The 14,016-nt window shown below is 37.4% G+C and overlaps 1 protein-coding gene across 3 annotated transcripts in view; it reads left to right on the top strand.

Moving 5' to 3' along the window:
• Positions 1-14,016, top strand: part of ADAT1 (adenosine deaminase tRNA specific 1) — a 615,073-nt gene that overhangs the window by 150,245 nt on the left and 450,812 nt on the right. For all 3 annotated transcript variants that reach the window (XM_044081771.1, XM_044081770.1, XM_044081772.1), the window contains exon 5: positions 10,270-10,397. In XM_044081771.1, coding sequence (XP_043937706.1) covers positions 10,270-10,397 — 128 coding nt within the window. The remainder of the gene's footprint in view (positions 1-10,269; positions 10,398-14,016) is intronic.

The raw sequence follows: 14,016 nt of genomic DNA, 5'->3' as shown, positions 1-14,016 counted from the left end.
AGAAAGGTGATGTATTGGGATTTATTTTGGTCAAAAAGAGTGGTGTGTGATGAGCTTTGTTATTAATCATAAATTGAGTATAAATTAATTTTTTAAAAGGAGTCAGTTTTATGGTTATGTCGATTGCCGCTAGTTTTTGTTCAACAGTTATTTTATTATTTTGACTATTCCAATAACTGGAATGTAGGATTACGTCTTGGAATTTAATTTGAGTAATTAATCTATATGTTTTTGATAACACTTTAGTCCTCAATAAAAGAAGGGAAGTGATTTGTTGGTATAGATGGAAGTCTTGTGTAGTTACATTAATTTCTGATGTCATCAGAGTTACTAGATATAATATTTGTTTAATAATTATACTGTATTTTTTACTTGCTGCTAGGGAGTCTACAATAGAACTCAATGGCAGATCTTTGATTTGATAAAAATCCCAGATTCCAGTAAGGTCTTGACCTAACAACTTGGAGAATCTTATATTAATTCATAATGGTCATTTGTTCTCTAGTGAAGTTCTGTCCATTTTGACAAAGGTTGAAAGATTTTTTTTTTTCCAAACTGTTAATTAAGAAGCAGGTTTTTAAAAAGTTTATTTATAAATGGGTGTGAAAGGACCTTTTGCTTTATTGCATACATAAAGATGAATGCACACACTTTTTTAATACAAAAATAAAAGGTTGTTTGCCCCTTTAAATATGATCTTTCCGCTTTATAAAATGTTTACATATTAGAGTATTTAAAAATAAATCCATTTTGTATGTCTAATTTGCTTTCTGAATTTATCTTGAATCAGTCTGTTCAGTTTCCATTTTTTTATCTCAAATTGGGAAGCATAATGGAACAGATTTTGTACTGCATGGATGTTCACAGATGTCTGCAGTGTTACGTCAGAAGAGAAAATCCATTTAAAGAAAAGGTCCACTTGAAAACTAAAAAAAGAAAAGCATATATTACTTATTTTATCATGGTATTCTGTCCAGTAGTAATGCATCAGAATCAGTGTAGATATTTCTTATTGTAGGTTTTGTTTTTTATAACCTAATGTCCTTCACATATTTTTCTCTCAGAAGAGTGTTTGAGTCTCTTATTACATCATGTCCTAAATATCGTAGGTGAGGGTTTCGAGGATTTCTTTCTTTTTCCACAGCTGACTTGTAACTGAACTGCTCTTGTCTGTGTGTATTAGAAGAAGCTTGTAAAAACTTTACATGGTTCATTTGCATTTTCTTCAATACAAAGTAGGTGAAAGCCTTTATATCTCTGTAAATCCATAGTATGTCCGCATTAACATTCTGTTTTCCTGGCTGCTTCAGTCTGACACATGAACATTTTTGGCAAAGTCTATGTGCCTGTCTTTTCCAGGGCATAAAAGCAGAAGGAAGGGTGCAATTTTTTAATTTTTTTCTGCCTGTGCTGATATTTTTTGTTTATTATTTGCAATATGGCACGATAAATCCTGATCGGTTCTGATACTGTGCATTGCTTTTATCACTTCTATCTTTCCGAGTATTTTTGTTGATCTGATCCCTCTTCTATGCTCTTCTAACAATGACACTTCTTTCCTTAATTGCTTTATAGTTTTCTCTATTCGATACTTCCATGACGGCATTTGATTTTCCCCTTTTCCCTTACTACCTTGTATTTTTGTGGTAAGACTGCATTTGTTATTAATTTAGCTGCACAGTAATACATCCTGGTTACTTCTGTTATATTGCATGGATTTCTTTGGACAGTCTTAATTAAAGTGTTCATTTGTTTTATCACACTTTTAACTTTTTGGGCTTATTGACCATCTCTAATCTGTTTCTTTCACTGATTTTAATATTTCTGTCCATCTCTATTAAATGTAGCAACTCTTCTCTTAAGTAATTTTTCTCTAAACTGAGGGCATATTCTTTGTTCTCCGTTTCCTGTGGGAATTCTGTAGGTAGTTCCACAGCATCTTCCTGTGCCACATTTTCTTCAGTTTCATCCTGTGTCATCCATTGCTCTTTCATATAGGAACTCACTGGCCTATCACCCCACAACACTGACTGTGTCAGAGTTGCCACAGTTTCCTGTTCCTCCCCTTACTGTGCAACTTGAACTGGACATTTGCATTGTTTTTCTATGGAAGGCTCCAAAGTATTTTCATCTGCAAATGATCAGATGTTTCCCACTCCGCTGGTTTCACCTTAATTTGGGGATATGTTGCTCTATCCTGCTGTGATGTTTTCCGAGTTAGATTTTCTACACTAAATCCTTCACTTCTCGGGTAATCCATAACCTCAGTTTCTATTTCTTTAACTTCTCCATTACTAATCTTCTTTTCTTTGTTTTATTTTTTGTATTGTAAAACTTTCCAGGTCTGGATGCCTTTGCCTGTATTTATCTTCAAATAATTTTGCTGCTTCTCTTTTTGTTTTGATTATTTTTGCATTCTCCTTTGTATAAATATTACACCATATTATCTCTTTCTCCTTTGTATAAATATGACACCATATTAAATCTCTTTTTCTTTCCCATGCCCATATTTCTTCTTTAGCTGTCTCCTGATCCAGCTGTCTCTCCTTACTTTGGAGACTCATTTTTCCATCATGCTGTGATGTAACCTGTGTTAAACTTTCTACACTAAATCCTTCACTTTGTAACGTGTTCCATAACTTCAACTTCTATTTTTTTTTAACTTTTACTTTACTGATTTTCTGTTCTACATTCCCTCTTTGTGATTTTTTATTGTGAAATTTTCCATATCTGGATGCCTTTCCCTGTATTTATCTTCGAATATCTTTGTGGCTGCCTTTTTTGTGTTGATTAGTTTGGCTTTCTCCTTTGCATAAATATTGCACCAGCTCAGCTCTCTTTCTTTCCCATGTCCATATTTCTTTTTTATACCTTTCAAAAGTCTCTAGATTTTGTTCTTTATATTTTCGCACTTCCTCAGTTGCTTCTTTTTCCAAATGGACCAAGATTTCTTGGTCTGTATAATGTTTTTCATAAATCTGTTGTATTAATAAACACAAATTTTTATTTGAAGCTTCTGACAGTTTTTCTTGTGGAAGTATTTTTCTTTCCTCTAATTTCCCTCTTAATCTTTTTATATATCTTCTTCCTAATAAGTTCTGCGCTTCTTGCGTAATAGTAACAATACATAATTTCTTTCTTGCACTCAATAGTCCACTGTATCGTATTTATGGCTCTTCTTTGGCCTATCAATTTTTGTGATTTTTGTGGACCCTTACTTCCTTCTGCAATGGGGGGCCTGGCCTAGCCCCATCATAAGAATGTTTCTATGTCTTGAGGATTCTACAGTTATTTTTTCCCATTCTGGCACCTGTGCGACTACCAGGACTGGGTACTTTATCCTGGGTGTTGTGCAGCCAGCCATCTTTTTTATTTTTTAACCTACTTCTGTCTATGATATATGCTGTATAAATACAGTTTATTACAATGGTGGAGGTGGAGTTGCAATATATATAAAAGACATACACATCTCCAGGCTGGTCCAACAGTATGACACACAGGAGATACTCCAGCTTCAGTTAACCATTGACAGGAACCCTATTCAAAGCATAGCTAGCTACACGCCCCCAACTTTGACTCAAGATGCCCATTCCACCTATCTGGACCTTTGAATCTATCATGATTCAGCCCTTTACCCTGATCTTGGGTGATTGTAACTATCCAGCCATAGACTGGAAGAACTACTCATACCAAAACACAAGTGCCCAGAGATTCCTTTATTTCATCAATGCAGATGCCTTGGACATGGTGATTGACATCCCCACAAGAGGTGAAAATATCTTGGACTTGGTATTAACCAACACGAGTAACCACTGCACCATCCCTACAGTGCCATCTTCCCTGGTAAGATCTGACCACAAAGTGGTTACTTTCAAAGTCACTATCTCCCCTAACCCCCCCCTCCCCACCTAGGTTCAAACAATAAAACTTCTTGAAAGCTGATTGCAACCTCCTGAGGGAAGGTATAAACAGCTTCACAGCCCCCTGCCCTTCCATAGGAACTGGCACATATGTCCAGACCTACATCAAAATACTGTACGGGAATTTATATAGCTGCATGAAATCAGGAATATCTGACAGGACAAAATCCTCCTCCTCAAGGAAAAGTAAACCTGTCTGGTGGACAACTGCAATAAATGAACTCTATAATAAAAAGAAAAAAATTGCTGTCCAGGACCAAGAAGGAACAGGTGCCTAATTGGAAGCACTCTCTCCTTAGCCTGCACAAGCAAATAAGAGCACTAGTGAAATCCTCCAAAGAAAACATAGAGTCCAAACTGGCCACATCTACTAAAGACCATCACTTTCTTCACATATGTCTGCAATCTTAAGGGGAACACTCAGATCTGCTCAGAACTTGTGGTCAAGGACACTGCATACACAAATGGCATAGATATAGCCAATCTGCTGGCAGACAGATTCAGTGAAAACCTTACCCCTCTGCCCCCCATCAGTAAATTAGGACATCCCCAGCACCTGCCACCCTCCCCTTATCACTAGGGAGCAAGTCATCACTGCCCTCTGAAAGGCAAAAAATAGATCCTCCATGGGACCCGATAACATCCTAGGCTGCATCCTTCATAAACTCCGAGAACTTGTAGTACCATTACGCACCCTATTCGACCAAAGCCTGGGTACCGGCTTCATCCCTGCCGAGTGGAGGACAGCCACTCTCATCCCTTTGCACAAAGGTGGAGCGTCCACCGATCCAGGAAGTTATAGACCCATCAGCCTAAGTAGCCTGATCTGCAAGGCCGTGGAGCAGATTATCATGGACCTCATTAACAAGGGCATTGGTAACCTCCAAACACTCTATCTCACACAGCTTGGTTTTGTCAAGGGGAGGTCATGCCTGTTAAATTTTGTTAATGCCTTTGAGACCGTCACCAAAGCCATGGACGAAGGGAAGACAGTGCATACCGCCTACCTTGACCTGGCCAAAGACTTCAATACTGTTCCTCACTCAGGTGTAATAGATAAACTCTCTCAACTAGGTATCAATCTGTATGTTACCAGATGGGTAGCAAACTGGCTCACTGATAGAACCCACCTAGTCAAAACAGGGAAGCCACCTCAAGCAGTCGACCCGTAACGAGCAGTATACCCCAGGGATCGGTCTTGGGGCCTTTGTTGTTTGGGGTGTACTTTTCTGAGGTGCAGGTCAAAACCAGTGGACTGTGGCTGACCAAGTTTGCAGATGACTGCAGGCTGCTTGCTGTCATCAGTTCCCCTAGTGATGTGGACATCTTCCAAGAGGGTCTCACCCAAAGAAATGACTGGTTCCAGAAACATGGCCTCAAACTGAATGCCAAAAAATGCATCATCATCCCCTTTGGGGAGTGTGATGTCCTCACAAATGAACACATTAATAACAAGGCCCTAAGCACGCAGTCAGTTGTGCGGGACTTGGGCACCCAGGTTGAAAGCAAACTGACTTTTGACCACCATATTACCTCCATTGTACGGAAAGCTTTCTACATGGCCCACCTCATTGGTAATGGTATCTCATCTAGGGACAAGATGGTCGTAACATCTCTGTATTCTTCCCTTATGAGATCCATTATTGAGTACAATGCCCTTTCGGCATGTTCCTCATAAAGCACATGCAGCAGGTGGAGAGACCACAGAGGTTCCTTACTCGAAGAATCCAGGGCCTTGGACATGTACCCTACACAGGCTAAAGGCCGTGTCTCTCTACTCAATCTCCTATAGACTCCTCAGAAGTGACCACTGTCTGTCATACAAAGCAATCTCAGACCCTGCCTTGTTGGGACTGCTGCATAAGTTAAGCTCCACTCGAGTAACCTGCACACATGACCTCAACCTGGTCTATGATATCGATATGACTTGTTCTTGGGACAGATTTGTGTCCCAGAGACTCCCACTTCTGTGGAATAGACTCCCTCTCCATGTCAAGCAGAGTACCTCATTAACCCTTTTTAAGCGCAACCTGGATAACTGGATGGGGAACACAAAATACACCCCTGGAATTCCACCTGTGTCCCTGCTGGAGAGATGCATTAGGTGCTGACTTGTCGGAACAAGGGCTAAATTCTTGGCTAGGCTTGTAAGGGCCTCAGGGCTGATAGCCTAGTAACTTCCTGTGATCCTAATAAGTTCTGCGCATTTTTGCTTATTTCCTTTGAGGTTACAGACATAGCTGTAGAAAACATTGTGAGTGTCCTTTATAATTGAATAGTTTCTTCAGACACAGTAATATTTTAAGTATCATATTGGACATCCCATAATGCTTGCTAACCTAAGTGGCAACATTGGAGTCAGATTTTAAATCAAAGTCTACTGTGGTCCCTAGATGACTTCTTATAATATTTGTTTCAAGTATTTGCTTTGTATTTTGTTATGAAATGCTACTTTCTTCCTAAGGTTAGGGGTGCTAAATTTCTCAAAGCCTGACACAAGGCTGTTGCCATTGCATCATCTGTTGATCCTGCCACAGCCTTTTGGTATTGTTTTGTCATGGCTTAAATGACCTCTTAGACTATAGTACTGTAGTTATTGCAGAGGATTAAGACTATAGATTGTTATTAAACTTCCTCCCTGTAGTCTAGGGTTTGATTCCAGTAGCCTCCATTTTCCTAGTCTCTGACAAAAAACAAGTGAATTAACTGGACAGTGCCCCCATGTTAAGTCTGAAAAAGGTCCATGTCGATCTGTGCTGTACGATGGTTAAGAAATACAAATAGCCAGTAATGTAGCTTCAGTCAAATTTAAAGCAAATCAAACTGCAAGTCAGCAAGTATTAAAGGAAGCCAGTATGCATATGTATAATTTTCAAAATGAATGCCACTGATAAGAAAATACCATCAATATTAATGAAGGGGAACTTGCATTGTTTTGCTGAATCCAACCTCTTTGTCACTTTCTTCCTCTGTAACAGTCTCTGTCCCAGCTTTATTTTTATATTCAGCAGTACCTTTAGTATATGGCTTTCTCATGATTTTTAAAATGCTGTTTGTTGCTTCCCCCATGATAATAAAGTGCAAAGTAAATTGTTTCAGGTCTAATCAGTAAATTCATTTTTCTGTCCCTGTCTTTATATACAGTGAATCATAGCAGTGCAGTGCTATAAATTGATTTCCTGTCATCATTTTTAAATCATGTTGTCCTTCCTGGGCTTATAAAGTGCAAAGCAAAATGTTTAATCTCTATTTGGTAAACTTCACGTTTCTTCTCCAAATGTATTAATTCTACTACCCGTATATCAACAGCGTCTGTAGGTTTTATTAATTTTGACATGCACATTATGGCTGTCCTCTCTGTGTTAATTCTACAGTGCACAGAATAGCATACATTTTAAAATGCCATGTATTGCTTCTTCATCTTAAATGGCAAAACAAAATGTTTCATCTCCATTTCCTAACATTTTTTCCTCTCCCACATGTATTAACTGCACTTTGAACAAAAATGTATTTATAGGCTGTAAATTCCACGGTGTAGAGAAGAGTTATCCCATGTGTATATATTTCTATTGTGCAATACATAGCATCTCTACAGCACAACGCTTGATAATAATTCTCCTGCACATGTAATAGTGTTTGCTAATCAAAACCATGTTATGGTATATGGAGCACCATGATTATGGTCTGAAGTCAGTGAAAAGACAAGGTTATTAAGCACCTTTCTGTTGTCATGCTTAGCAGTGCTTCATAACCACAACAGAAGAGAGCTGGGAAGTTATTAAACTAACTTAAGCACAGCAGACCTTTTTTCTTAAAAGTCTAAATGATGCGTTTACCAATTTCTCTAACAGTTTTCTTGAGTGGCTGCTGTCTATGTGTAGTGGTTAGTATGTTATGGATACTGCACTTTTTGTTCTGTTTTTCATAACTTTTGTAGCAAGTGGGAGCAGGTAAAACTTCATCCACTACAAATAATTATGATTAGGACTTTCTGCTCATAACCCAGGAAGTTCTATGTTCTCAATATGGATGCCAAGATTCACCTCTTAAGCTTTGCTTTTAAGGTGAATTTCTTGAAAGCCTTGAACACATAACATCCTGGTTATGCTCAGAGACCCAGTCTCTCAAATCCATGTGTTATATCTTTCTTCCCCATTAAGTACCGCCTCAAATGTTATTTTCAGACATAAAGTAAAATATTCTTTTTGTTCATATTTGGCTTAACTGAGTCTGTATCAGGCATCACAAAATAGTGGTTGTAAACCATAACCATGCTTGTCTATGTTGCTTTCAAATTACACATACCACTAAATAATAATTTCAAATGTAAAGCTAAGTTAATTTTTTTCTTTCTTGTACTTCTGTTATATACAGGATAGGGCTTATCAATCAGAGCCATGTTGCTGTAAGCTGTTTTTTCAATAAATACAGTACTAGATGGTATTTGACCGTGTAAAATAAAGCAAAACATTTATTTTGCTTATAATTGGCTATACCTTCCTGTTAACAGGTATCACAGAACAGCACTACCACAGGCAGAGAATAAAAATTAATACAGCATGTAGATGCAAAATGGATCTGTAAGCTGTAAAAATTCTGTTATGCACTGCATAGCTCCCACTTCTGTACTGATTCAACCATTCAGAAAATGGTGCTCGTCAGTCAAAACAGTGCTGATGTGTGTTGCTTCCCCATTAATCTCTGCTTTAAATAATACTTGCAGACATGAAATGGTGAAATGTCCCTCTTGCTTATATTTGGCTATAACTTCTCAGCATCATAAATCACTGAATAGAGCTTACCAGCCACTTAACAGTTAAAGTAACATTAGTGTATATTGCTTCTTCATTAAACACAATGCCAACTCAAATTTGCAAATATAAAATAAAGTGAATGCTCTTCTTGTATACTCTTTACTGTAATGTTTCAGTGTATTGCATAACAGAATATCTGTATTGTTGTCTGTTTCTTCCTCATTAAACTGATTATTGCCTTTTCACTGTGTGCAGAGTGCTGTGGCATAGTAAGTTAGTCTGCATGGCATGCATTTTGCTGCTTAAGCCTATGTTTTGTTGAGGTCTGTCAGAGACTGGGTGTACTTCAGACTAATCAGTCCTGTTTGCTTTTGTAGAACTAAGAACTTCTTGATTTTGGTAAGGTGTATATATATGACGTATCTATGTATACAGTGGATACACATGCAGATATGTATTTCACATCTAGATATTATGCAAAGGTTGTGCCAGAAGATGTTTCTTAGTTTCTACACGTGTCACGTATTGGATAAGGATGCATTTATTGTATTTATTGCTTTTTGTTCGGGTTAACTAGACAAGGTCCATTCACTGCGTAGTCATGCTAAAAAAAAAACACACACAAATGAAGTGCAATGAAAATGGACATTGTGAGAGATGCACATCAATTTATTCGATATACCAGTTGCGTAAACAAGAAATCTCATTATTAAACATTTGGTTGCAATTTTATATAGACTTCTAGTTATCCTCTTATGCTGAGGTACACAGTTTATAGATATGCTCGCCTGCATTCAAACATGGCAGTAATGCTATTGTTTATCAGTGAAGGTCTTGATTTATTGTCATGCAACAGTTTTATGGGGACATTTACTGAGCCGCATTGGTAGACTTTGAGTTAGTTCCACTTGAGATTAGCAGCATTTTAAAACAGGTATTGCTTATAGTACTCTGCTTTAACTCTTGTCAGGTAAGCTGCTTTTTCTTAACTCATCACTTTCTCACTTGCTTAATATTACAGCTTATCCTGTCTGCTTCTTAAGGCCTTGAGCATTAACTGATCATCTCAGCCACACTAAGTAGGGACTTTAAGCATCATAGTTCTTTAAATGTAACAATAGTTTACTACTACTACCAGCAGGTTTTGCTTGCTGGTTAAGAACAATTTCTGGGGAAAAAACATGCAGACCTTCTAACACAAATGCAGTACCTGTATCTTTCTGATAGTCATGCAGGAATAAAGAATAATGTTATAACGCAGTACGCCCACAGTTGTATAAGAAAGAGTCAAAGACTTTCTGACATCTAGTATGCATGAATCAAAAGCACTTGGTAAGCAGACATATTGCAAAGAGCAGTTAAGTGCACTAGCTATTGTATACTAGGTTATTAGACACAGTGTACATTAGAGGTGTAGAAGAAAAAAAATGAAAATAAAATGCATCTGCTCTTGGTATTCAACCATGCCAGTATACCTTAATGCAGCACTCAGTGGTCTGCAAGACATATTTGGCTTTGACAAATGCTTGTTTTCTTTCTGTCTGAAACATTATCTTCTGTCTTAATCTTACAACTTTTCATTTTTTCCCTTTCAGATATCTGTACAGCCAGCTTTTGTTTGCAGTGCAAGGGCAGAGCAGTATATTTGTGCCAGGAGTAACAGCTGGCAAGTGGATGCTGAAGCCTGGAATCTCCTTTGTATTTTTCACAAGCCAAACTCCATGTGAGTACTTAATCTGATTATTACCAGTTTTATATTGGATTTTAACTTGTATTATGACTATTACACATAATATATTATTTCTGAGAAAACTATAGGTTGGAAAGAGAAAGAGGGAGAGAGAGCTGTAGAAACTACTGTCTCTTATGAAAAGAGCCATGGAGTAACCCACAGCTCATTTTTTAAACACCTTTATTAAATTACCAGTTTACACATAGGCAAATATATATTAACAGAAAAGAAAAGCTGTTTTATAATTTTCCATTTGCATACATTGGACATTACATATATTTCTTTATTTGTAATTAGCAGTCTAACGTTACATACATTTCTGAATTCCTCCCTTTCCTTATACCTCACTCCTCCTGAATAGTATTCAGCATGTATTGTTCTTGCAATTTCCATTTATTACTATGTAATTTGTTCCTTCCCTTTTCTAAAGAGACCTGTTCCAGTTCTTTTATTTCTTATAGTATTCAATATTTCATATACAGTTGGTTTAGGCTTTGATTTCCTCACTCTAGTAACTGCTTTTATGGCAGCCAACAGAGTTAAACTTATAAGGCCTCAGTATATTTAGGCAATTCAGATCCTGTGTCCCAGCTCAAAAAAAAAAATCTCCTTAGTTACAGTCATTTGTTCATTCAATATTTCTAACAGAGTACTCTGTAGGGAATTTTTTAAAGTCTAAATCCATTACACTCCCAAAATACATTTCCAGTTAACTTTTTTTTCCTCATCACATCTCCAAACATTTGTTATTTACCTGAAGAAAAATTCTTTGAAGTCTACTTAGGGTATAAAAATACCTATGCAAACGCTTCCGAGCAAAGATCCTAAACCTTCTGGACTTTGTTGCATACCTGGGAGACATACATATGTCCTCCTATTATTCTCTTGGAAATTGCTTTTCCAGTCTGGCTTTCCAATCTTTTCTAACCTCTGATTGATTCTTATAGTGATCATGCAATATTTTATACCTTCTACTAATTATCCCTTAAAGGGAAACCGCAGCTTTTTTTAAGTTAGAAATTAAACTTCCTTCGCCTATATTTGGGAACTGTAGCAAAACATAGAAGGACATATTTGGGACAACATGTCACAATATCTAAGACAGTGAGTGTCAGAAGAATGCAGTCAGTAGACGTAAGGCACATATGAAAGAAGAATAGCTTGTGACAAAACAGATGAATACAAACCTTTTCAGGTATTTTAGTAAAGGATGAATAGCATACTGGATGGTAATATTTAAAGGAAAATTAAGGGAGTAGGCAGAAAGGACATTCATTCTTTTTGGCCCCGTATCTACTCCACCTATACAACCCTAAAGCCTTATCTCCGGTTAGTCTATTCTTTCTTGTCTTCACCTGTGATTGGAAGGTACCTGGAAGAGAGAGGTGAAAGGTTGGGCAGCATCTGTTATTTTCTTAGAGGTTAGATTTATGATGCTTCTAACAGCTGTCCATCTGTCACCCAGCATGCATTTTGCAGTTTCTTGTTACTCCAAGGAGATCCAAATGTTCACTTCTTTCATGCACAGTTAGACTGCATTCACTGTTTTGCTAGGCTTGTGCCCCCTATGCACTGGATTACAGTATTGAGACTTCCTTGTACTTGGAGCACCTGTGGTGAGATTTAAACCAGCTCCCTCTCCTTGGATACATAAGCTAACCTTAACGTCACTCCCATCCTTCCCTAGCTAGTTGATTTAGTAACTAGATTGCTAATTGAAGTTGGGTCATTGGGGACATAGGGCTCCACCTCTCTTTGTCATGGATCTGACTTTAGTGGGCCTAGTCTTTTGCCAGAGCTGAAGGAGATGTGATAGCACCATTGTTTTGGTCCATGTTTCTGTGTGATGATGGAGTGGTTCCAGAGAGCTCATTGAAAGCAGATGCAGTCATTTTAATGTGGCTATGAAAGTGGGTAGTACTTATTGTCCATTAACATTATCCTTAGCTGAGCTTGTTGATGCAATGGATTGTGGAGGGCTTTGTATCCCTCTGTGAATAGGATCTCAAACAATTTGGAACAGCAAAGAGGAGATACTGTAAAATGAATTTGCTGATTGCATCTTGGTGGCAGTGTAAGATCCTCTTTATGAGGTACTTTTCAGGGGAGACACACAGGGAAAACTCCAGACTAGTAGTACAGCACAGGTGATGCAAGAAAGAAAGACATTGCTTTACACTAGTAGCTTTTGTGCAGGGTGCTTGTAAATCTTCAAGCTGGTTAGACTGTCTTAATTCTAAGTATATGAGCTACATATGAATGTATGAAGGTAAAAATAAATTACAGTCACAGCCAGCCATTTGGAAAATGACATTGTGGAATGTATGGCTCCCAAATCAAAGTCTGCAATAAATAACATTAACCTAAAGCCTGTAGTAGGCTATAAACCTAAATGTTGTTAAAATAAACCCCACTGTACTGTCAAAATAACGACAAAAAATCAACGAGTAGCTTATTTCTGAATTACTGAAGAAAGCCAGCTATCAGATAAACTATTCATAAAAAGCTACATAAAGCCGTTTTAATATGTTATGCAATTACTATATCTCAGTGAATTGAAAGGAAAACGGTAATAGTCAAACTGTCAGGTAGATAAAAGGTTAAGTAGAATATGGGGACTCTGTTGAGTGATAAATGAGATATTGTGCATTATTGTAAATGAGGGAACATTTATGAATGACTTGCTTCAGCACTTGTCACACAACTTGTTCCCTTAACCACACACAGTATTTATCATACAGCAGAATTCCACATATTTTATATATAGCTATGCAGTTGTGTGATATATATGCATATATTTGTATGTTTGCGTGTATATGTATGCTTGTGTGTATGTGTGTGCGCGTGTATATATATATATATATATATATATATATATATATATATATATATATATGTATATGTGTCTCTCTCTCTCTCTCTATATATATATATATATATATATATATATATATATATATATGGGTCTATTTCTATTCGCTGACAGCCCATTTCACTGAAACCCATTTCGTTGACAGCTCATTTCATTGACAAAAGTATTCAAGGCAAAAACATGGGTTTTGCCCCCCTCCCCACTGTTGTGCGACTGTGGAGTTGTTATATATAGTTGGGGGGTTGTGGGGGGCACAGCCCCGCACATTGGGGTGGGGCAGCCCCCACCTAGAATGTTTGTCAATGAAATGAGCTGTCAACGAAATGGGTTTCAGTGAAATGGGCTGTCAGCGAATAGAAGTAGACCCATATATATATATATATATATATATATGTGTGTGTGTGTGTCTCTCTCTTTATATATATATATATATATATATATATATATATATATATATATATATATATATATGGGTCTACTTCATTAGACCGACTTACCTAAAAATCAAAGTCCAGATACCTGAAACGAAGAGACTGAAAAGATCAGGACACCAAATGGCAAAATAGCAGAAATTTAACACGGAAAAAGAGTTGGTTGACCAACATGGTGACCTTTGCCTTTCCACACTGTAGTGTGATCTCGGGGTTGGTATATTTAAGTAAGGGGGGTGTGGGGGCGAACCCACTCAGGTGGGTTGAGTTTAGTGGTATTAGACAACCTACCATTTTCCCAGTGTTA

This window comes from Protopterus annectens, chromosome 8.part1 (genome assembly GCF_019279795.1).
Source record: "Protopterus annectens isolate FY-2018-M chromosome 8.part1, PAN1.0, whole genome shotgun sequence".
Lineage (NCBI taxonomy): Eukaryota > Metazoa > Chordata > Ceratodontiformes > Protopteridae > Protopterus > Protopterus annectens.
The sequence above is the reverse complement of the archived record's forward strand: the minus strand, read 5'-3'. Positions and strand labels throughout refer to the sequence as shown.